Source organism: Mirounga leonina, unplaced genomic scaffold, assembly GCF_011800145.1.
Source record: "Mirounga leonina isolate KUSES-001 unplaced genomic scaffold, KU_Mleo_1.0 Mir_200, whole genome shotgun sequence".
Taxonomy (NCBI): Eukaryota; Metazoa; Chordata; class Mammalia; order Carnivora; family Phocidae; genus Mirounga; species Mirounga leonina.
Genome location: NW_023270503.1, coordinates 29,293,840 through 29,318,418, shown reverse-complemented (window position 1 = coordinate 29,318,418; position 24,579 = coordinate 29,293,840). Strand labels below are relative to the sequence as shown.

Genomic DNA, 24,579 nt, shown 5'->3' with positions numbered 1-24,579 from the left:
CCAGTCAGCACACCACTGGAGTTTTTTGTTCTTTTTTTTTTTTTTTTAGATTTTATTTATTTATTTGAGACAGAGAGAATGAGAGACAGAGAGCATGAGAGGGAGGAGGGTCAGAGGGAGAAGCAGACTCCCTGCCGAGCAGGGAGCCCGATGCGGGACTCGATCCAGGGACTCCAGGATCATGACCTGAGCTGAACGCAGTCGCTTAACCAACTGAGCCACCCAGGCGCCCCCCCCCCCGTTTTTTTTTTTTTTTTTAAGATTTTATTTATTTATTTGACAGCGAGAGACACAGCGAGAGAGGGAACACAAGCAGCGGGAGTGGGAGAGGGAGAAGCAGGCTTCCTGCAGAGCAAGGAGCCCGATGCGGGGCTCGATCCCAGGACCCTGGGATCATGACCTGAGCCGAAGGCAGATGCTTAACAACTGAGCCACCCAGGCGCCCCTTTTTTGTTCTTTTTAAGAAAGCATTTGACATGCTGGGATTTGTGTGAAGGAAAACGGGCTCCCACCAGTACCTCTACCTGCCTCCCTGCATCTGTGCCATATGCCTTCCCTCCTGTTCTTAGGGATGGTTTGTTTGTGTTGTTATCTACTAGAAACTAGGTCCCACCCCTTCTCACCTGCATGAGACCAGCACCCCAGCAGTCTGTCCCCCCCCCCTCCCCCCGCTCCTGTGTCAGTTTTCCCTCTGCTAGATCATCCCTGTCAGCATACAGACATGCTGGTATTTCTCTGAATTCATCCCATTACCCTGCTTCCCACTGCAGCATGCCTCAAAACAGTTTTTGGTACTTGCTGTCTCCACATCCTCTCAAACCCATTTCTGTCCTCTGCTTCTCCCTTTCCTCAGCGCCAGTGACCTCGGCCCCAGGCCCCATCCTCCTCTTACTTGACCTGTCTGCAGCCTTTGACCGACCTGGCTGATCACTCCCTCCTTAAAATCTTCTCTTCCATTGGCTTCCATGGAACCCCCCTGGTTTTTCTTCTCCTCATTGGCCCGTTCCTTCTCCATCTTTGCTGCTGGGGACTCCTCATCTCCCTGGCCTCTAAATGTCAACAGACCCCAAGGCTCCGTTCCTCATACCTCTTCTCTTAGTACGCTCACTCCCTGGTGATCTCATCCACTCTATCAGATGCATTCTGTTCACTAAGGACTCTCAAACTTCTATGCTGTTCTCCTCTTCCTTGCTAATCCTTTTGGCCCAGGTCCTTCGCATTTGTTCCAGTCAACTAGAATGCTCTTCCTCAGCCATTTGTGGAGCTTCTCTCTTCCTTCAGAGTTTTACTCAAATGTCATCACCTCTTTTTTTTCCATTGCTATATTATCAACACTAGAGCAGCGTCTGGTACATAGTAAGTGCCCAGGAGGTATTTGTTGAGGGGAGCCGGGGTGTCGCAGTCGGTTAAGCTCTGACTCTTGGTTTTGGCTCAGGTCATGATCTCACAAGTGATCTCAGCGTTGTGAGATTGAGCCTCTCGTCAGGCTTCACACGGAGTCTGCTTCGGACTATCACTCCTCCTCCCTTTGCCCCTCCACCTGCTCGCTTACCCTCACTCACTCTCTCTCAAATAAATAAATCTTTTTTTAAAAAAAGGTATTTGGAGCGCCTGGGTGGCTCAGTCATTGGGCATCTGCCTTCGGCTCAGGTCATGATCCCAGGGTCCTGGGATCGAGCCCCGCATCGGGCTCCCTGCTCCGCGGAAAGCCTGCTTCTCCCTCTCCCACTCCCCCTGCTTGTGTTCCCTCTCTTGCTGTGTGTCTGTCAAATAAATAAATAAAATCTTTAAAAAAGAAAGAAAGAAAGAAAAAAAAAAGTGCCTGCATGTGGTCGATGGCTGTTAACTATTTACTGAGTGAATGATTGGACAATCAGGCTGTTTCCTCTCATCTAATTCCCAACTGTGTTGTGCTCTCGTGCGCTGCCCACGTGAGCACTGAGGAGACATCGCCGCAGAGCAGACATGTAGCAGAACCTTGAAGTATTCAGACCCTTCAGCCCAGCAGTTTTGCTAATAGAAATTATCCTAAAGAAATAAGGAGTGGTGTTTCAATACGGGCGTGCAAAAAGTGGTTCATTATGGGCGCCTGGGTGGCTCAGTCGGTTGAGCGTCTGCCTTTGGCTCGGGTCATGATCTCAGGGCTTGGGATCGAGTCCCACGTCGGGCTGCTTGCTCAGCGGGGGGTCTGCCTCTCCCTCTGCCTGCAGCTCCCCTTGCTTGTGCTCTCTCTCTCTCTGTGTCAAATGAATAAATAAAATCTTAAAAAAAAAGGATATGCTATGATAAGCCATTTGTTTTCTCCAGTCTTGATCCACTTGTGACCGGTGGCCCACATTTAAGAAGGGGCTAGCTTGAAGCCAGAGAGCCGTCGGTAGCCATGGCTTACTGTGAAGGATCACATAAGAGCAGGACCTGCCCTGCTGACTCTTTGGCACAGAACTCAAAATAAGAAGCTGCCAAGCCTGGGGAGTCATTGCTCTTAACTCGTATAACGTAGACAGTCACTGAGAAGGAAGGTGCACACCTCTCCTGCCCTCCTCCCCTCTCTTGCTCTTAGATGGATGATGACGATGACGACGATGATGTAGGAGACCATGATGAGGACCACCCTGGGATGGAGGTCGTGCTACACGAGGACAAGAAGTACTACCCCACAGCTGAGGAGGTGTACGGCCCTGAGGTGGAGACCATCGTTCAGGAAGAAGACACCCAGCCTCTCACCGGTAAGTCCGGAGGCACCAGGTTGGGAGAGGTGAGATGGAGTCTGGAAAACCTCAGGTCATAGCTGTCAGCAGTGTTGAAAGTTCAGTGAATGATTCGCTTCTCTCTACTATTTTCAGGTACTGCTTCTGGATTGAGATTCCTTTTACCCTGTTTTAATATTCAGTACAAACTCGTAGCTTGTTACAAAGCAAATGGGAGTTACTTCTTTATTTACTGAATATCTGTTTAGGTGCTTAAAGACTATTTTTGTTTGTTTTGTTTTGAGGTTTTGGGTTTTTGTTTTGTTTATTATTTGTTTTTAAAGATTTTATTTATTTCTTTGTCAGAGAGCACAAGCAGGGGGAATGGCTGAGCAGGGAGCCTGATGCGGGACTTGATCCCCGGACGCTGGGATCATGACCTGAACCAAAGGCAGACACTTAATTAACTGAGCCACCCAGGCGCCCCTGTTTTGTTTTTTATGCAGGCTCCATGCCCGGCATGGAACCCAACAACGGGCTTGAGCTTACGACCCCGAGATTAAGACCTGAGCTGAGATCAAGAGTTGGACACTTAACCGACTGAGCCACCCAGGTGCCCCAACTTAAAGACTATTTTTAAGTATTTTTAAGTTCTCCCTCTGGTGTGATCTGTTTTTCCATCGAAATCATCCTAACTCCTAGGGACGCCTGGGTGGCTCAGTCGTTAAGCATCTGCCTTCGGCTCAGGTCATGATCCCAGGGTCCTGGGATCGAGCCCCACATCGGGCTCCTTGCTCAGCGGGGAGTCTGCTTCTCCCTCTCCCACTCCCCCCCTCTTGTGTTCTCTCTCTCTCACTCTCTCTCTGAAATAAAATAAAATAAAATATTTAAAAAAAAAAAAGAAAAGAAATCATCCTAACTCCTTTAACCAGTCCTCACAGTGCCAGTTTTCTACTTCTTATATCCTTTTCATTGATCTTCTGAGAAGTGGTTAGATTTTATAAATGCAAGGAGAGGTTTTGAACTGACATTGACCTCAGCCTATATCCAGTCCCTCTCCCTTCCTCCCACAAAATGAAGTGCAAACTTCTCAGTCCACAGTTCCAGATCCTTCACTGTCTAGTGCCAAACAGCATTTCCAGAACTTGTTTCAACATATGAGTGGTCCTTGAGAATAACATAAATTGATGTCACATATACATTATGAAAACTCAGTCTAGGGGCGCCTGCATGGCTTAGTCGGTTGAGCATCCGACTTTTGGTTTTGGCTCAGGTCATGGCCTCAGGGTCATGAGATCAAGCCCTGCATCAGGCTCCATACTCAGCGGGGAGTCTGCTTGAGAGTCTCTTTCTCCTTCCTCAGCCCTTCCCCCTGCACGCTCTCTCTCCCTCTCAAATAAATATTTAAAAAAATAAAATGAAAGCTTAGTCTAATGGAATGGGGCTCTGTATTTTTATGTTTTATGCCAACCTGCACATCACTACTTTTTTTCCCCCCCCCCGCTAGAACCTATTATTAAGCCAGTGAAAACCAAGAAATTCACTCTGATGGAGCAGACATTACCTGTCACGGTGTATGAAATGGAGTAAGTTATAAGGTCTCTCTGCCTCTCTGCACAAATAGTGTGGGTTCATTTTTCTGTGGATGTAGGATGTGGTTTGTGGTTGAAGTAGCTAGTGAATTGAAAAAGCAAAAATCCTCTCCTACAATTTGTCAGAATTTTCCTTGAGCATACGGTTGCTGGAAAAGTTAAGCCAATCTTAAATTTTCTTTTGGATCTCATTTAGATCTCGGCCTTTTCTCTTCCAATCCTTTAGTTGGGTATTAGAAGCCGGCCTTTGAGGCAGAACTGGGTATTGTAATCATCAGTGTTGGGGCCACCAGAGCCTATTTTGACTTGGTAAGATTGCTTAGTGTTTGGGGAATATAACAACTCTTTATTTTGGAGAGGAGGGTATAAGTAGGTGGATACATGTGTAGAGTAGTTTAGACTCTTCATACTGCAGGCTTTCTGAAAATATTTTCATTGATGAAATGCACTTGTAAGGTCCTCCTATATTGAAGTGCTTGGGACTCATTATTAGGTAATGAAACTCCTTTTTTTTTTAAAAAAAAATATTGACATTTAGTATGTCCGAAAGAGTGGGATCTCTTCTGAATGGTCAGCTCACCTGCCAACATTCAGCCATTTTTTAAACAACTTTTCAGTTGGCTTTAGAACTTTCGTCAGCTTCCCTTGTGTTCTCAGTGGTGATTTTTTTTTTTAAATCTCAAATCTTTGAAAGCGTCCTAGATGTTTCAAAGAGCCAAAGTCCTCTGAAGGCTACTTGCCATGAGTTAATGTGGGTGATAAGCAAGAAAGACAGTGCTGGTTTTGATCAAGTTGGAACTCCTCAGCATCATTAATGAGATGGAGTTTTCTGAAAAGTTTTGTTAACTAGCTCTGAGGGCAATTTCAAAAGAGAAGCTGGGGTGCCTGGGTGGCTCAGTTGGTTAAGCGTTCCACTCTTGATTTTGGCTCAGGTCGTGATCTCAGAGTTGCGGGATTGAGCCCTACGTCAGACTCTGCGCTCAGCACGAAGTCTGCTTATCCCTCTCTCTTTGCTCCTCCCTCCCTCACCCCCTCTTCTCTCTATCTCTAAAATTTTTTAAATCTTAAAAAGAGAAGCTCTCAAAGTAATTTTAAGTCCCCTTTGCATTAATAGAATAAATGCATAAATGGAATAAATGTAACCTGAGGATTTTGAAAGGAACAGTGCTTGTGTATGTGTGTGCATGCATGCTGGTATTTGGTTTTGCTTTTCTTATTTGCTTTTGAAATCTCTTTTCGTGGGTTGTGTTACTTCATGGAAAAGTGTCTTCCATTTCCAGAGCCAGACCAGTGTAGATACAGAAATTCATGTCTGCCTCTGAGCATTCTCCAGTTGGTCTGAAAGTTGTTCCTGACAAAATACATGAAACCCCTTTGCACCACTTCCCATTTGGAAGCTTTTGCCAAAGTCCCTTTTCTCTTTTCCTTTCTCCTTTCAGTTTCTTGGCAGATCTGATGGATAACTCGGAACTCATCAGAAATGTGACCCTCTGTGGCCATCTCCACCATGGCAAGGTGAGAGAATTTTCAGCTACTGGGAACAGGATTTCTCTTTGTTCCTGCTCATTTTTTCAGCCCTCAGAGTCACAGGTTGGGGTTTGAGGCCATAATGCTGGATCTCCTGACTCTGGGGGGCCTCCGTGCCTAGTGGGAAACCTGCTGTGAAATTCTAGCTTTTCCTGAGCAGCAGATGGAGCCTGTTTCTAAGCCACTTGCAGCCTTGTGTCTACATCTGGACAGAAGAGGGGAAATTGAGCCTTACTCTGATTTTATAAGTTTTCATTTCCTAGGGGAATGTTTGTCCAAGGAAGATTTCATCTTTCATTTGAAAATAATCCTATGGCTTCACTGTTAATCCCTTGATGTCCCATAATCCTCCTTGCTCTCCTCTTCCTCTCCTTATCCCTAAATTATGTGGTATATTGGGCACTGAGAGAAGGGTAGAGTAGATTTTCCTTTGTGCTTAACATATCTTAACCTTCTCTTCCCTTTCAGACATGTTTTGTAGATTGTTTAATAGAGCAGACTCACCCGGAAATCAGGAAGCGCTATGACCAAGATGTAAGTAGAAAATCTGTGGAAGGAACAAAAAAAAAAAAAGAAAATCTGTAGAAGGTTTAGGATGAACCATTCATAATATACAGAGGTGTCTCTCTCCTTCCCCTTCCTTCCACCTTCCCACTCTCATAAATAATGACGCCTACAAAGTGCTGCTTTATAATTGTAATCTCTATTCATAGCTTTAAAGAAAGTAATTTTAACTTTCTTAGGAGCATAGAGAATATTAACCTGCAGTATTTTGGGATGATCTGTTCTGCACTTGGGATCTTTCCTCTGTTCTGATATGTCCTGACTTTTATAGCCTATTCTTTCCTGTCATGGTATTTATAGCCTACTCTATAAATATAATACAATTGGACCTTGTTGTTTCCATGATAAATTTAAATGCCAGTGAATGAGGCCAAATGTGGCTACAAGTCTCAGTGCAATAAATGCTCCATGTCTGCTAGATTGAGTGTTTTGACATGCGGGGGGTTCCATAAAGGCTGCATGTGTCTCCCTTCACCACTTCAGAATTCAGTGCATTTGATAAAATTTAGCTCTCCAGCCATACCTGGTCCTCATTGATCACCCTAACCGCCCCCAAAAACACCCATCCAGGAACATTTTCCATCTGAGAGGGCACTGGTTTTATTGTCTGGAATTTCTGTAGGATACCCTTCTGTCTTCCGTGTATCCTCCTGAGGCAGAAAGCCTTGAGTTGGGGGCTGGTGGAGGAAGGCGATTAATGGTTTGTGTGGGAGAGGAGTCTGGAGTCAGGTGGTAACAGCGCTTTTTTTTTTTTTTTTTAAAGCTGTGCTATACTGACATTCTCTTCACAGAACAAGAGGTAAGTGTGCCTGGGGAAATCTGACTGTTGACCACATTGGACCCAGCGGGTCCGGCTCTTCAGGGAATGTGGGGGAGCCTTTATGTTAACACTTTGCTCTGTACTGCACCCCCCCTCTCTTTCCCGTCTCACACCTCTTTATCTCGTAGCTTCTGCCGGTCATCCCCTGATCTAGTACTTGAAAGAGAGCAGGGCAGGCAAGCGGTAGGGTAGGTGGAGGGACCTTCCTACCCTTGACTGGATTTAATTTGGCCTAGGAGGGCAAATGCTAAGAGGTGATGTCTACATTAATGCTCTCAGTTATATAGAAACAACAGAATTTTTTAAATGACATCATCCTTAAATCTGTACGATGATTCCATCCACATGATGATCTCTTTCTAGGAGTAGTTTCTCTTTGAGAGTGGCTTCCTCTGTCTTTGTGCTTCTCTTCTATGTAAAGCAGTGAGCATACATCGCTGTCTTTCCCATTCCAGCTGGTGGGTGTTTCTTCCCTGGATCTTTCCCCTACTCTCTGACCCCTCTCTTTTCTCTCTCCTTTATTTCTGTCTCTTTTTCTTAGCCATATGGAGAGCTCAAGTTCGTAAGTGTGATTTACTAAAGGAACTTTGAGCAGTGCAGGCTTATGATAAGCAATCAACATATGTTAGCTATTATTGTTTTTTAATATGTTTGGCTAGATTTTTTTATACTTCTTGTTATAACTTTTTTTTTTAAAGTAGGTTCCACCCCCAGCATGGAGCCCAACTCTGCGCTTGAACTCTCAACCCTGAGTCAAGAGTTGGATACTTAGGGCGCCTGGATGGCTCAGTTGGCTGAGCAACTGCCTTTGGCTCAGGTCATGGTCCCGGAGTCCTGGGATCAAGTCCCACGTCGGGCTGCCCCTGCTCTGCGGGGAGCCTGCTTCTCCCTCTGCCTGCTACTCCCCCTACTTGTGCTCTCTCTGTCAAATAAATAAATAAAATCTTAAAAAAAAAAAATCCATTAAAAAAGAAAAGTTGGATACTTAACCAACTGAGCCACCCAGGCGCCCCTAGCTTTTTTTTTTTACATAGATTTTTTTTTTTTTTTTTCTTTTTAAAGTAATCTTCACAACCAATGTGGGGCTCGTACTCACATCCCCAAGGTAAAGAGTCGCATGCTCTACTGACTGAGCCAGCCAGGAGCCCCTCTTGTTATAGCTTTTATATGTGTGTGTGTAATTTTTTTTTTTTTGGTTCCCAAGGTTTAATCAAGAACTCATATAAAATATTTCAGATAAATGCATTTTAATCTTCCTGTTCATCCTGGTTAATCTGGAAACAACACAATTCATAACTGTCTTTGCAGTTGGCAACTGCTCGCAGTCACATAGATTATTCTTCTTCACATATTTTTTGGGGAGATATTTTAAATACCTTTTGGAAAAAGGCACTTCGGAAGTTACAGTAATCTTGCTCTTGCACCTTTCAATGGTTACAACCCCTCCACCAAGATTCCTAACTTTGCCATTCACTTTGATTCTCTCTTGAAGAAACTGTTCAAAAATGGTGGCATCCATGATCCCATCTTCCACTGAGGGGGGGCAGTCAAGGTAAAGTCCAGAACTTGCTTTTTTTTTTTTTTTTGGTCCCCTCTTTGCCACAAGCTTTTTCATGGGCACCACGAGGCAGCAGGGGCAGAAAGGGCATCATGGTTTTTTAAACCCTAAAATGCCCCAGGGTGTTTCTTTTTACTTACATGATGCTTCAGTTATTGTTTTTGTTAGCAGTGTATGAAGGTAAGATTGTAGGATGCTGGATTCTCTGTTAGGTTTAATCCTGCTTTACTTGCTTGTTCAGTTTTATTTTTACTTTTTTTTTTGTATTTGAACCAAAACCCCGCAAAAATGATGTTTAACACCAAGATATTTCATCTTCAAGGGTCATTCTGGTTAGAGGCTTAGATAAAAATCACACTCAAGGAGAGACATCAGTGTAACTTACTAGCAGCCGGCAAGCCCCAAGAGCAGAAGGAAGCCCTCTTGCGTAGGAAGAAGTCTTGACTGCTCTCTCTTCTTTGTGACTTTCAGAGAGGTGTTGGCATCAAAAGCACTCCTGTGACGGTGGTCTTGCCAGATACCAAAGGAAAATCTTACCTCTTCAATATCATGGACACTCCAGGTAGGACATTCCTTTTTCTATCAGAACATTACCCTCTTTGGGGCGCCTGGGTGGCTCAGTCGTTAAGCGTCTGCCTTCGGCTCAGGTCATGATTCCAGGGTCCTGGGATCGAGCCCCACTCGGCGGGAAGCCTGCTTCTCCCTCTCCCACTCCCCCTGCTTGTGTTCCCTCTCTCGCTGTGTCTCTCTCTGTCAAATAAATAAATAAAATCTTTAAAAAAAAAAAAACAGTTAAAAAAAAAAAAAGAACCTTACCCTCTTTGTTTTTTTGTGTTCTCGTTCTTCCAGAACAGAATAGAGCACTTCATCTTTGTGTTTACATTCCCTTCACTTCCCCTTTCATTGAGATCCACGGTCTCCTGTTTTCCACGGTCTCCTTTGCTGTTTTCCACGGTCTCCTTTGCTCCTGACTAGTTAATTCGCAGACACTGTGAGCCAGGCTTTCTGTTTCGCCCCTCTCTTTGCCCTAAAATATTTAAATATTGGGGAATCTCATTCATTGACTCATTTCAGCCTGTGTCAGGCCCCATGCTAGGCGCTTGGTAACAAGGGTGAGTCAGACAAGGCCCTGGCCTCAGGCGCTCTCAGTCCTTTGAAGGAGGCCAGGGGGTCAACACAACCAACAGGTCATCGTAGGAGCAGCGTACCTTGCCCTGTGGCTGACTCTGTCTTCATCTTACGGAAAGGACCAACTCAGGGCAGAGTTTTAAATAGAAACATTGGAGTTTTGACAAATTGACCTTCTCAGCCTCAGGTGCCCAGTGCCCTGATACCTCTGAGCCCCTTCCACCACCAGCAGCACCTTGCCAGGAATTGTCTCCTGTGCCCCAGGCCTTTCTTGCCCTTTCTCCTGCCTCTGAATTATCCTCTGCCCCCACAGAACTCTGCTTACTGCTGTTGAGGCTGAGCTGGTGTATGAATGTCGAGATGTTACGCCCTCCTAGGGCATACAGAACACTTCATTCTTTTTGTGTTTGGGGACCTGCTGTATGAAAGTTTAATCCAAGCATGTAACTCTAACTGGTGGAATTTTATACACGGCGGGGAGCTGTGGGAAGAAGGGAAAGGGCATATTTGGGGGTTCACATGCTTTGCAGTGTTCCCTCAGACCACCTGCAAGTTAATTGTGCCTCATCCTGGCACCTGGCACCACGCAGGTAGTGACTTACTTGGTATTTGTCTTACAGGACATGTGAATTTTTCTGATGAGGTCACGGCTGGCTTGCGCATCTCAGATGGAGTTGTCCTTTTTATCGATGCTGCTGAAGGCGTGAGTCTGCCTTTACTCTCTTAGGACCCCTCCTCCCTGTTAGGTTTGCCCCACGCGATTAAATGTCTGTGGGATTAAGGCTCACAATTGCTTTGAAATTAAGGCAGCATTATGAAGTTCAAAATTAGTTCTCAAGGGGTGCCTGGGTAGCTCCATCATTAAGCGTCTGCCTTCGGCTCAGGTCATAATCCCAGGGTCCTGGGATCGAGCCCCGCATCGGGCTCTCTGCTCCGTGGGAGGCCTGCTTCTCCCTCTCACTCCCCCTGCTTGTGTTCCCTCTCTTGCTGTGTCTCTCTCTGTCAAATAAATAACTAAAATCTATTTAAAAAAAAAAAAAAAGACAAAATTAGTTCTCAGTATGAGTCCCGCACTCCCTGTTCAGTGAGGCTCAAAATGATAGGACCCAAAATAAAATGACTAATGTAATTAAAAAGAGAAGGAGGAGAGTATATTCATGTAAATGGATTTTAAATGTTAATGCGTTTTTCTAAACTAGAGAGATTAGAGTTAAAAGACCCAAGATGTCTGATGTATTTCTAAACTGAAAGATTAGGTAATTTGGCTAACTTTATTCATGTGGTCATTGATGAGATAGCCAGCAGAGGGAGCCAGAGTTGCTCCCTCCCCTCTCCCCCATTTGACTTCATTTTGGAATAATTTCAAATTTATTGGAAAGTTGCAAAAACAGTACAGGAGTACACTGTCATTTGCTTTGTAATTCTTTTTCTGTACATGTACCCACGCATATGTGAGTGTGTGCATATTTTCCCCTTGAATTGTTTGAAAGTGAAATATTTCAACATGTTACCTCAGAACAAGGGCATTTACTTACATGACCAGAATACAGTTCCCAGAATCAGGGAATTTAACACTGATACAATATGCTGTGTAGATCTTTTTCTCTAGACCTTACTGCATGTCACTAACTATCCTAGTAGTGTCCTTTATAGAATTTTTTTTTCCTGGGGCACCTGGGTGGCTCATTTGGTTAAGTGTCTGCCTTCAGCATAGGTCATGATCCCAGGGTCCTAGGATCGAGCCCCGCATCGGGCTCTCTGTTCCACGGGAAGCCTGCTTCTCCCTCTCCCTCTGCCACTCCCCCTGCTTGGGCTTATACTCTCTCTCTCTGTCAAATTAATAGATAAAATCTTAAAAAAAAAAAAAAAAGAAGAATTTTTTTTTTTTCCTGATCAAGGATGCTGCCTAGCATTCAGTCCTCATGTCTACCTTAGTCTCTTAATTAGAACTGTTCAATAGGTTTTCTTGGTCCTTTATGACGGCATTTTTGAAGAGTATAAGCTATATTTGTTTTGTAGAATGTCTCCATTTGGGTTTGTTGAATGTTTGCTCATGGTTATGTTCAGGTTATTTTTGGCAGGAATGCTACATGAACGTAGTTGTGTTCTTCTTAGTCCATCACATCAGGAGGCCCTGGGTGTCACCTTATCGCATTACTGGTGATACTAACTTTGGTTGCTTGGTTAAGGTGGGTTTGCCAGGTTTCCCCAGTGTAAAGTTACTATTTTCCCTCAGTAATAAATAATTTGTGGAGATATACCTTGAGTCTATATATACATTATACTCCTTTGCAAACTTTGCATGCTGGTTTTATCATCTATTACTTTTTTTTAAGATTTATTTATTCATTTGAGAGAGAAAGAGTGGGTGCAAGTCGGGGGAAGGGTAGAGGGAGCGAATCTCAGATTCCCCACTGAGTGCAGAGGCCGATGCTAGGCCCAGTCCCATGACTCATGAGTTCACAACCTGAGCCGAAACCAAGAGTCGGATGCTTAACTGATGGAGCCACCCAGGCGCCCCACATTTTTTTAATCTCTACACCCAACGTGGGGCTCAAAATCATGACCCCAGGACCAAGAATTGCACACTCCACCAACTGAGCCAGTCTGGCACTCCAAGTTTTATCCTCCATTAAGCATTCCTAGTTTATTTCCGTAGTAGTTGCAAATGGTGATTTTATAACTTTTATAATTCCTTCTATATTTTTTGGTTGGAATTCTATTGTGAGGAAGGACTTCCTCTTCTCCCTCATTGCTTAACTTATTGTCACATGTGTGGATACATGGATTTTTTTTTCATTCAGTGAGTTATAATCCATCACTATCCTTACATATCTTGATCCTCTAGCTATCCCAGATTCAGTTAGATAGAGCTCCTTCAGGTTGGCTTCTTTGTCCTTTTGACATGTCCCATCTTTTTTTAAGTACTTTCTTACTCTTCGGCACCCAATGTTTTAGACTCATTTTGTGCTTTCTCTGCCCCAATCCTGGAATCAGCCATTTCTTCAAGGAGTTCTGGATCCTTGTAATGGGGACTGGTATTTAGAAACAAAGGTCAGGGTGTGTTCACTGCTTTGGGGTCCATTACTTCTAGACCCTTGCACTGAACACAGACAGTGCATCCTCGCACACATCCATCACTATTTCTACACATGTATATGAAACGTGATTAACAATAAAAAAAGAAGAAATCATGTGTCCATCCTAATACCCACACTTCCATCCAGCACCACAGGTGCTTCTTGAGCCTGCCTCCGCCCCTTCTCCAGCACTGGGAGACCTGGCTCCCAGCATCATCCATGTGTTTATCCATGTCTCAGTCCTGCCAGATGCCCTCTTCAAGGTCCTGAATCAGCCTTTAGCCAAGATACCCTCTGCTTCCACCCAACAATCTATTTCCCCAGGTCCTCTTTTCCTCATACTTCATATTTTCAAATAGTACCCTCTTTGGCTCTGCTCTGGACTTTTCTGCCCTTTGTTCTTCTCACACCTTCTGGGCCTTTGTGTCAGGTGATGCTGAACACCGAGCGACTGATCAAGCACGCAGTGCAGGAGAGGCTGGCAGTCACCGTGTGCATCAACAAGATTGACCGGCTGATCCTGGAGCTCAAACTGCCTCCCACCGATGCTTATTACAAGCTGCGGCACATCGTAGATGAGGTCAATGGGCTCATAAGGTATAAGATGCCGGGTGTGGATTTCCTGTCCTTAAGAACTCTGTGTTTTATAAATCTTAACCTTGAACACCTTTGGGAGGCAACTCAGATTTCTTGGGGTGCATAATGAGCTTTTTGGACCAGGCGAGGGGCACGTTCCAGGGCCCTACAGGGTTTTACTCCACAGCCTTGGCCTCATTGACCCCGGGCCTTAACCAGCTGTGCAGCTTAAGACACATCTTCACTTCTGCGTTGTGCTTAATACCTGGGCCTCTAGAATTGGTCTCACTTTCACCCCATACCAAGTGTGTGAACCTGGGCAAGTAACTTACGCTCCTAGAACCTCAGCTTCCACCTCTTTGAAAGGGGAATAATAATGTTTGCCTAATGGGATGTTACAAGAAATTAGATAGATATTTGAGGCAACACAGTTAGCACGCTGCTTGGCATATAGAACCTGCTCAGTGAATAGTGTTAGTTGCTGTTACCTTCTAATGCAGACTCAGTAAATGAAGGACCTGTTGGCTGTTGTTTCTGTGGACGTAGTTGCTTTTCAGCAAGATCTATCGTGGGCTTATATTAATAAGTATGAGTGATGGCTGGGAGACCTTAGAATATGGTATCAAGGTGACTTGGAAGAATAGGTTAAATATATCCTAATCACGGTCTTATCTGCAGGCTGACAGATGGACTGGATGACTTCTTGAGACCCCTCAAAGGGCCCAGGACAAGGGTGTCCTTTTGAGAGAACACCTCTCCAGTTAAGGATAGTATTCCCATGGCCAGAGACAGATTTACCTTCAGGAGCCTCCTCGGTGTGTAGCTCTAATTCTCAACAGCCCAGAAGGGCTAAAAATGACTGGAAACTAACATAACATCAGGAGCCCCCAAAATGAAATGTCAGACTTCTTTATGTATCCCCTTTAAAGTGGGGGGTGCGACGAAATCCTGATCACCAAAATAGGAAGTCAGATCTCAGCCTCTAGACAAGTAACAGCAACATAAACATTTTCTTTAGGAATATGGGACAAACGAACTACAAGTTTTAAAAAAGTTGAAAGCAGTTACCTCAGGGGAGCATAACTTGAGAGAGGGTAGAATAGGTAGGGGACTGCTCTTTATAAGCCAATACTTTCACTTCTAAATTAAGAAATTCTGGGGGCGCCTGGGTGACTCAGTCATTAAGCGTCTGCTTTCGGCTCAGGTAGTGATCCCAGGGTCCTGGGACCGAGCCCTGCATCGGGCTCCCTGCTCAGCGGGAAGCCTGCTTCTCCCTCTCTCACTCCCTCTGCTTTTGTTCCCTCTCTCGCTATATCTCTGTCAAATAAATAAATAAAATCTTTTTAAAAAATTAATTAAGGAATTCTGTTAAGCAGGGCACCTGGGTGGCTCAGTCGGTTAAGCGTCTGCCTTTGGCTCGGGTTGTGATCCTGAGGTCCTGGGATCGAGCCCTCCATCGGGTTCCCTGCTTGGAGAGGCTGCTTCTCTCCCTCCCTCTGCCTGCCGCTCCCCCTGCTTGCGTGCGCGCTCGCTCTCTCTCTCTCTCTCTCTCTCTCCCCCCCCCCCCCCCCCCCCGTCAAATAGATAAATAAAATCTTAAAGGGGAGAAAAATTCTGTAAAACAATCTGTCCATAAGGTTAGGGTTGTGGATTGGATTCCTATGTACGACTGGTTTTCTTCTAAATATTAGTGAACTTGGGATGCTGTGGCTTCTGCATGCATGGCTTTTAAGACAAAATTTTAACATGAATTTGTATAGCAAAGCTAAACAAAACAATAAAGGAGAACAGGGCAATGAGAGTGGGGAGCAAAGTTACCCTTATCTTTTGTTATTTATCCATTTCTAGTGTTTATGTCTGCTTGTATTTGTGAAATTGAGATTTCTCTAAAATGCACTCCTCTTTCACATTAGATTCATTTCTTGTATTCCAAGATCTTTGTCTCTGACCTCCAAATTTCCCCTTGTCTGTTTGGTGTGGTTAACTTCTCCAGAATCTTCTCCAGGATTGTGCATGAAGTTCCCAGCTCTGGGAAATCAGCTCGTTATTGGGAGTTAGGGGACAACTCCACCGTGTCACTTTCTTGGGCCAGGCCTCTGGCAAAGCTGAGTGTGTGATGCAAGCACGTGCTGAGGGCGAGGGCTGGAGAGAGGCTGGGACCCTGAGTCCCTGCCCTTCCCCCCAGGCGTTGTGTCGGTGTTGCTGCTCGGCCTGGCTCTGCGCTCACGACTCTGTTTCATCTCTGTTTCAGCATGTATTCCACGGATGAGAACCTGATCCTTTCCCCGCTCCTGGGCAACGTCTGCTTCTCCAGCTCCCAGTACAGCATCTGCTTCACGCTGGGCTCCTTTGCCAAGATCTATGCTGACACCTTTGGTAAGCTCTGGCTGGCAGTCTGCCTCCCAGCTTCCCCAGAGTCATGTGTGCCTTTCCTGCTGAAGAGTTTAGAAGTGGCTTCATGCCAGAGTCCCCTGTTGGGAGCATTTTATCAACTGTTATTGTCAGAACCATTATTGTCACTCTCTTTGGCCCCTAACCCTTTCTTTTGGCTAAGTGGTTTCTAAAGAATAGAAAAATAAAGGTACCTGTGGAAGAAGCGGGTGAAGGGGGAGCTCATTTTAGGAATAAGAATCTCTCCCAGTGCGAGACAGATACCATCGGAAAGGAACGATCCACGCCCACCACACAGCTCTTTCAGACCTCTTCCTCAAAGGTGGGATCTCTCACTCGTGGTGCTTCTAGCTGTCTTTCCGACCGTATCTAGGCACATCGACATTTTATAGGCCTACTCGAGAGCTCACGTTGGATTTGCAGTCTGCTGGGATGCCCGGCTGAGTGATTTTACAGCTCCCTGGAGCCTTGACACCAGAGCCCTGGGACCCGCTTCCCAACTCAAGAGACTCTGGTGCTCTCCGCCTTTGTGCTTCCCAGTTCCCTCAGATTCCGATGATAACAACCATGTCCTGAGTGTCAAACTCTGTGCCCCCTTGGGGGGTCATGATCACCTGTTTTGAGAGCTGAGGAGAGGCTCTGTGAGAGGTCTCGCTGCTGACAGGTGCTGCAGCTCCAGTGTTTCTGTTCTCCCCACTCAGTTGTCCTTCGCTTGCTCTTGTGAAAGAAATGGGCAAATACAACTTTTTTTTTTTTTTAAATATGTACATATTTACTGCATCCTCATTGTAGAGAACTGGAAAATACAGTAAAATCTAGTCAAGAACGCAGATTCACCCGTAACCTCATTACCATAACCATTGCAGATATTTGTTAGAGTCCTTTCTTTGTTTGGTTTTCTACATAAATGAGATCACATTTTATAGAGAAAGATATAACAGATATAAAATATATAATAACACAAAATAAATTTTCACTCAGTATTGGATTATAAGCATTTGCCTATTTTATTAAAGTTCATTCCTTAAAATTATTTTCTGTAATTGCCTAGTGCTCCATGTATAGATAGATGTATTATAACTTAGCCACTTTATCATTAGACATATATTTTAGTTGTCTGTAGCTGGCTCTTTTAAAGATTTTATTTATTCATTTGAGACACAGAGATACAGAGAGAGAGAGAGAGAGCATGAGCAGGGGGAGAGGCAGAGGGAGAGGGAGGAGCAGGCTCCCCGCTGAGCCAGCAGCCCAGTGTGGGGCTCCGTCCCAAGACCCTGGGATCATGACCTGAGCCGAAGGCAGACGCTTAACCATCTGAGCCACCCAGGCGCCCCTGTAGCTGGCTCTTTTAAAGGGGAAATAAGGGCACCTGGGTGGCTCAGTCGTTAAGCGTCTGCCTTCGGCTCAGGTCATGATCCCCAGGTCCTGGGATCAAGTCCCGCATCGGGCTCCCTGCTCAGCAGAAGCCTGCTTCTCGCTCTCCCCCTGCTTGTGTTCCCTCTCTCACTGCCTCTCTCTCTCAAATAAATAAATAAAAATCTTGGGGCGCCTGGGTGGCTCAGTTGGTTAAGCGGCTGCCTTCGGCTCAGGTCATGATCCCAGGGTCCTGGGATCAAGCCCCACATCGGGCTCTCTGCTCAGCGGGAAGTCTGCTTCTCCCTCTCCCACTCCCCCTGCTTGTGTTCCTGCTCTCACTCTCTCTCTCTCTGTCAAATAAATAAATAAAATCTTTAAAAAAAAAAAAGGGAGAAATAGATGGACAATAAATGAGACTCATCTGAGCAGGGTTTTAGTTTATAGGTTTCTGAATGTTCTTTGTAACAGCATGTGAAGCAAAGCCCAAGACCGTTTCTGTAACTACAATGTATTAATGATTCAGTTTCTGATTGAAGGTAGCCCTAAGCCTCAGGAGAGTATTACCCATGCTTGGAACCCACTGTTCATTTAGAGGAGCCAGCTGAGGGCTCTGTCATCATCATCATGAAAAGCCATATACGGACTTGTATAAAGTCAGCTCTGGAAGGAACATCAGAGATACTGAGTCCTTCCCCTTAATTTCATATATGGGAAACTATGCCCAGGGTTCCAGAACCTCCTGATGGGCTTGGGACTGGAATCTACTTGGGGTTTTTTCTATCACACCGTACTGCCACAGTTGATGCCCTGTCATCTTAACTAGGAATCTGGCAGGGCGTGGGAAACAATCTGTGACTTGTAGAAACACTGTCTGGGGATAGACAGAAATCCACAGAGTGATGAACAACAATGTATAGCATCAACTTGGGCAGGAGGAGATAGGGTTTGGTGGACAGGTGGGGAGTGGGGAACTGGGCATTCCAGACTCACAGCATTGGGCAAGGAGGCACAGAGGCAGGTGGTTTGGACCCATGGCCTGCTTAATAATGGTGGACCGTCTCACCAAGGAGAAGAGTTGAAGTAAAACTGGGCAGGCAAGGGTGGGACCACATCGAGGAGGGTTTGGAATGCCAGATTAAGGAATTTTGACTTTATTCTGTGGGCAGTTGGGAGCTATTAAAGATTGGGGTGAGCTGTAGGCCACGTGGTCTCTGTCACAACTATTTAACTTCCCTGATAGAGCACAAAAGCAGCCACAGACGATATGTAGATGAATGAGTGTGACCATGTTCCTATAAGACTTTATTTATGAGCGGTGAAATACGAGCTGCACGTGTCACAAAATACTCTTCTTTTGGTTTAGCCAACCATTTAAACGTGCGGACAGGGGCACCTGGGTGGCTCAGTTGGTTAAACGTCTGCCTTCAGCCCAGGTCATGATCCCAGGGTCCTGGGATCGAGTCCCACATCGGGCTCCCTGCTCAGCGGGGAACCTTCTTCTCCCTCTCCCTCTGCCCCTTCCCCCTGCTTGTGCTCTTTCGCTCTCTCTCAAATAAAGTATTTTAAAAAATAAAATAAAAAATAAATAAACCTGCGGGCAGAACCTGTGCTTTGCTAGAAGGACATGCATAGGCTATGGGCTGAACTTAACCCTCAGGGGCAGTACCTGCATAAGGCTACCCCGCAGCAGCCTGAGGCACTGACCCTACTTTGCCAAACATCCAGAGAATGCTCTGAGGTGGGACAGGGACGATTTCTTGCATAAATCAACTACCTCAACTAATTCTCCTTTTCCAGGAGCTAGACTTCCTGCATGGTGGCTAACCTAAAACTTCCTGACTGTGTGCTTCGGCATCGTACCCTCCACCCTGTTTCCCGTATTCACACACCTACCGCAAAGGTCCTTGAGTAAGAACTGTGCTCCTGGGTAGAACAAAAACCTGTGTCCCAGGATGGCTTCCTTCCACAGGCAGTCTCAAGCAAACAAAATATGAAATTCATGTCCCAAGGCCACTTTCCCAGCCCCTGTAGTATCCTGGGGTCTGTAGGTGTTTCCCAGGATCCAAGTTCTCTCTCACAACCTGCTTAAGAAAGATACACATATGGGGCACCTGGGTGGCTCAGATGGTTGAGCATCTGCCTTCGGCTCAGGTCATGATTCCAGGGTCCTGGGATCGAGCCCCACATCGGGCTGCTGGCTCAGCAGGGAGCCTGTTTTTCCTCTCCCTCTGCCTCTCTCCCTGCTCGTGCTCTCTCTCTCTGTGTGTCTCAAGTGAATAAATAAAATCTTTAAAAAGAAAAAGAAAGAATCACATATAAAATAAATGAAAAAAATGTCACAAAGTTATGTTTAAAAAATTGATAAATGAAAATAAAAATGGGGGTGGGCTGTGCAAAGCTGATGGAAGGTAGGCCAGAGAGAGGAGAGAGTGCAGGAAGGAACACCCATTTAGACGTTTTTACCAATATTCAGATATAGGATTGCAAATATTGGATTCTTGTTATCTGTGAGATCGAAAAGGAGGAGATGGGTTGGAGAGATGTTCACCCCTTCTTTCAGTGAGCGTTTATTACACTTCTGTAGCACGCTAGGCCTGGTTCTTGTGAGTACCGTGAGTATGCTATACCATACATTAAGTGCAGTATTAGAGGTGCGTGATAGACATAGGGATTCAGAGGAGAAAGCTTCACTAATGTGGGAAAGAAGGGAAGAATTTGGTAATTAAAGTGGGGACGAAAAAGATTGTGAGCTTGGATAAAGTGCCAAGGGTAGCCTCACTGAAAGAGAGAACAGTCTGAAGGGGAACATAGCTGTAGGGAAAAGGTGATGAATTCCCTGTTTGCCATCTTGAGTGAGAGAGAACATTCTGACATCTGGATAGAAATACTCATGAGCTAGTTGGTGACGTCAGTGATCCAATTGACTGTCACAGGAGCTCTTGACTGAGAAGATCTTGAATTTTAAAAGCCCCCATTGCTTGGCTCAGTCTGACCAGGATTAAGGGTTACAGTCAAACTAAAAAGATTAATTGGTAAAAGATGAGACAAAGGTTGGCTTTGGTGTTTTCTCTCCAGAGGACTAGATGTCTGCCTTCCAGAGGCTTAGGGCTAGTCGGAGCTTTAGCATGGCACTGCAGCTGGGAGATTGCCACACTGGCAGCAGAGAGCTTCTGTAGATCAAGAAAGAATGAAGGAGCCATCAAGCTTCACTTCTAGAAGGAACTGGGTTGCAGAGCATAACATATGGGCAGTTGAGCCTGTTTTGTTTTGTTTTGTTTTTTAAGATTTTATTTATTTGACAGAGAGAGACACAGTGAGAGAGGGAACACAAGAAGGGGGAGTGAGAGAGGGAGAAGCAGGCTTCCCGCCGAGCAGGGAGCCGGATGCGGGGCTCGATCCCAGGACCTTGGGATCATGACCTGAGCCAAAGGCAGATGCTTAACGACTAAGCCACCCAGGTGTCCCCAGTTGAGCCTGTTTTATCAAAGGAAAGAGTATAAACCATACCCTTGTCCATAGCTCAGTTTTTTGTTCGCTAGACACGGAGCTAGACATAGAGCCACCTCTAGGTGCTTGTTTTGACTCCAGCATAGTCTTGTCAACTTTGGGCCAGTCCTATCCTTGTCTGTGCCTCAATATCCTTGTCTGCCTGCCTGGGTAGAAGGAAATGTCCGGACCTTGGAAAGGAAGATGCTAGAATTCCTCAGCTATAAACCACCTATGCACCTGGATCAGACTTTCAAACAGTGCTTAGAGTATAATCGTATGTCTTCTCTTACAGGTGACATTAACTACCAGGAATTTGCTAAAAGACTCTGGGGTGACATTTATTTCAACCCCAAAACGTAAGTGGAATGGAGAAATGACTCTTTAGAGGGGGGATCCATTTTCCCAGGAAGTGAAGACAGAGAAAGAGTTCCTAAGATTAAAACCTACTTTTTTATTAGCCATGACAGTCATCTTTCCTCCTCTAAGTGGATTGGCTTCATGAGCTCTTAACAGGATGAGGCTGTTTCTCTTGACGTCTTCACAGCTCAGCTTAGGCGTGCATGCAAGTCATAACCATGTACCCTCTCAGGAATCTCTCTTTGGAAATACGATCACATACACGTTCCTTCCCCTTGACCCTGCTCAGATTCAGAACTTAGGAGATTCACCCTTGGGGTCAGTGACATGCCTTCTCCCTGCTGGCTCACCCATAACTCTTTTTTTTTCCTCTTTAGACGAAAGTTCACCAAAAAGGCCCCAACCAGCAGCTCCCAGAGGAGCTTTGTGGAGTTTATCTTGGAGCCCCTTTATAAGATCCTTGCTCAGGTGAGTGTCAGGCTGCCTGATTCAGGTCTGCCCTTGTAAGCATGAGGTGGAAAAGCTAGTGAACTCACACTTCCCCTTGTCCCTAAACCTGCTCAGTTTCATATTACTTAACTATGAGAATAGTTGATCACCAGTCTTCTAGATCTAGGACACTACAGTTGTCTAAGTGCTGTTGAATTCAGAGTGAAGGGAGAAGATACAGAAGAAGAAAAAGGCCCTGGAGAAATTTGTGTAAAGATTTTGTCTATTCAAAAGAATATGACTCTTGAGGGGCGCCTGGGTGGCTCAGTCCTTGAGCGTCTGCCTTCGGCTCAGGTCATGATCCCAGGGTCCTGGGATCGAGCCCCGCATCGGGCTTCCTGTTTGTGGGAAGCCTGCTTCTCCCTCTCCCACTCCCCCTGCTTGTGTTCCCTCTCTCGCTTTGTCTCTCTCTGTCAAATAAATAAAATCTTAAAAAAGAAAAAAATGACACTTGAGAACTAATAATTTTAGTTGTGGGGATTTGATTTACAGATCAAATTGAGAAAGTACTCCAGGTTTAACATATATATAACATATATGTTAAAACATTATTTATAACACCAGGGGGAAAAAACTGGAAATAAGTTAAATGTTTACCAATAAGAATCTGATTAAATGAATTATGGTACTTCTCAAATGAAGTATTTTGCATCCATTAACAGAATGGCTATATGAGCTTGCTTTTAATGACTTTTCCGGGCGTGTATGTACGTGATGTTTGTCAAATTGAAAAGGATGCATCATGGGGCACCTGGCTGGCTCAGTTGGTAGAGAATGCGACTCTTGATCTCTGGGTCATGAGTTCAAGCCCCATGTTGGGCGTAGAGCTTACTTGAAAAAAGAAAAAAGGATGCATCAGACAGTGGTAAGGATGTAGTTAAACATGTGGGATGCTTCAAAGAAAAGAGCATAGCGTTGCGTTTACATGTATCTGTGCTACCTAAAAGGCAGAGGTAAAAGGGTAACATTGTATGGGAATTTTCATAGATCTTTTTTCCAAGACAGTTATAAAATATTCAAGTGTTTAATAAGCCCTGGACACAGTGAACACACACATACACAGAATGTGTGTGGCCATTCCAACTGACAAAAAAATAAAACATAGCAACAAGACAAAATAGCATGATTAAAATTTATTAGTGCTGAAAAATACTTAGTATCTTGTGTCAGACTGGAATGGATTAATAAAAGAAATTTATAGAATCTGTCTCGGTAGAGACCTTGAGTCTGCTAAGGATGATTTAGCTTGGCCTTGCCCTACCAGTGGATGGACTGCTAGGTGACCTTTTTTGGTTCCTTCCGGTGCAGTGATCCTCTAAATCTGAGAAGTCTCTAAAATAGGGAAGGGTAGGGCGCCTGGGTGGCTCAGTTGGTTAAGCGACTGCCTTCGGCTCAGGTCGTGATCCTGGAGTCCTGGGATCGAGTCCCGCATCAGGCTCCCTGCTCAGCGGGGAGTCTGCTTCTCCCTCTGACCCTCCCCCCTCTCATGCTCTCTCTCCCTCATTCTCTCTCTCCAATAAATAAATAAATAAAATCTTTAAAAAAAAAAATTAAAATAGGGAAGGGTAGGGTAAGGATTTCCTGAGTGGGATGAGATGCTTCTTTTCAGACATCAGGGGGCAGCACTGAAGGTCCATTTGAGAGGTCCAGGTTTATTGGCTGGTGTGGGCATTCAACCAAGCCCTTTTCACCCGGGGTTGGTTTGAAGAGTAGGTACCAAAGATTTCCGGGAAATCAAATAGTTGTCCTTGCCAAGAGCTCTTCCTATAGAAGAGAACTTAGTGCAGCGACCCTTCAAACTGCCCTCTGCCCTTGCCCTCTATGGCAGGCACCACACCGGGGCTGTCACTACAGCCAACGTGGTGTCTGGTACCCACACAGGTTGTGGGTGACGTGGACACCAGCCTCCCCAGGACTCTGGACGAGCTTGGCATTCACCTGACCAAGGAGGAGCTGAAGCTGAACATCCGCCCCCTGCTCAGGCTGGTCTGCAAAAAATTCTTTGGCGAGTTCACAGGTAACAAAAGAGCTCACAGCCCCTTTCCCATCCCCATCATCATGTTCTGCCACACGTATGGTGTGGAGCTTTTCCTCATCCCACAGCGGTGTTCAGAGATGTGAGGCTCTTTTAAAGAAACTGCAAGTCAGGATGTCCAGCACCTGGATTTTCTTCCTAGCTGTCGTCTTCAGTGGACGGTACCAAGAAGTCTCTCTTGGAAAACAAGCAATTAAATTTCCCTACCAGGAGGAGGGTGCATTTAAATAAAGGAGATGGGGGAGCAGATTCTGAGGTTCTAGTATTTTTGCCAGGGGGCGGTCAGGAAGATTAGACTCATGAGTTATGGGAAGTAGTGGGGAAAACACCAAGCCTGGATTTCTCTTTCCTCCGAGCTCCTGTCTCCTCTATTTGAGTGGCAGGGAAGGCAGGTGATACAGTAGAACAAGACCCGGTCCAGTTGAGAAAAGACCTGAGTCTTGCTCCTGTTGTGGCCCTGACCCTTCCATGTGGTGAGACCCTGGGGCAGCCACCCAATTCTTCTGTGACTCGATTTCTCATCTGTAAAATAAGTGAGGCGGGAAAGGTAATGTCTAAGGGCCCCCTCAGCAGTCTGGTGGCAATTAGGTGTCTGAATCCTCCAAGTACATAATTTTAGTAGTTCATTATGGGCTGGCCATCAGTCTGACCTAGGAGATACCAACTGAAAACAGATCTGCCTTCCCCAAGGTACTAATGGAGGTCCTCTCTTGCATGGCTCATTAGCCATTAGAAAAGCAGGATCGTGTATAGAACGGAAACGTGTGCAATGTTTCCCAAAGGAAAAGAGTCAATTTAGGGATTGTTCTAAGTAGATCTAAAGAGAGAGGGTACTTATTTAGTGTAAGCGCTCAGTAAGTGCTTATATTCAATAAAAGATCGTGGATTGGTAGAGATACTTGAAAATTTTTGTCAGCTGAGTTCCAAGAA

At 45.3% G+C, this 24,579-nt stretch overlaps 1 protein-coding gene across 1 annotated transcript in view; it reads left to right on the top strand.

The window, feature by feature from the left end:
- Positions 1–24,579, top strand: part of EFTUD2 (elongation factor Tu GTP binding domain containing 2) — a 46,139-nt gene that overhangs the window by 7,815 nt on the left and 13,745 nt on the right. The window contains exons 3-14 of the mRNA XM_035027302.1: positions 2,561–2,726; positions 4,195–4,273; positions 5,719–5,794; positions 6,275–6,340; positions 7,134–7,169; positions 9,220–9,310; positions 10,497–10,579; positions 13,387–13,553; positions 15,784–15,908; positions 21,061–21,124; positions 21,503–21,593; positions 23,496–23,631. Coding sequence (XP_034883193.1) covers positions 2,561–2,726; positions 4,195–4,273; positions 5,719–5,794; positions 6,275–6,340; positions 7,134–7,169; positions 9,220–9,310; positions 10,497–10,579; positions 13,387–13,553; positions 15,784–15,908; positions 21,061–21,124; positions 21,503–21,593; positions 23,496–23,631 — 1,180 coding nt within the window. The remainder of the gene's footprint in view (positions 1–2,560; positions 2,727–4,194; positions 4,274–5,718; positions 5,795–6,274; positions 6,341–7,133; positions 7,170–9,219; positions 9,311–10,496; positions 10,580–13,386; positions 13,554–15,783; positions 15,909–21,060; positions 21,125–21,502; positions 21,594–23,495; positions 23,632–24,579) is intronic.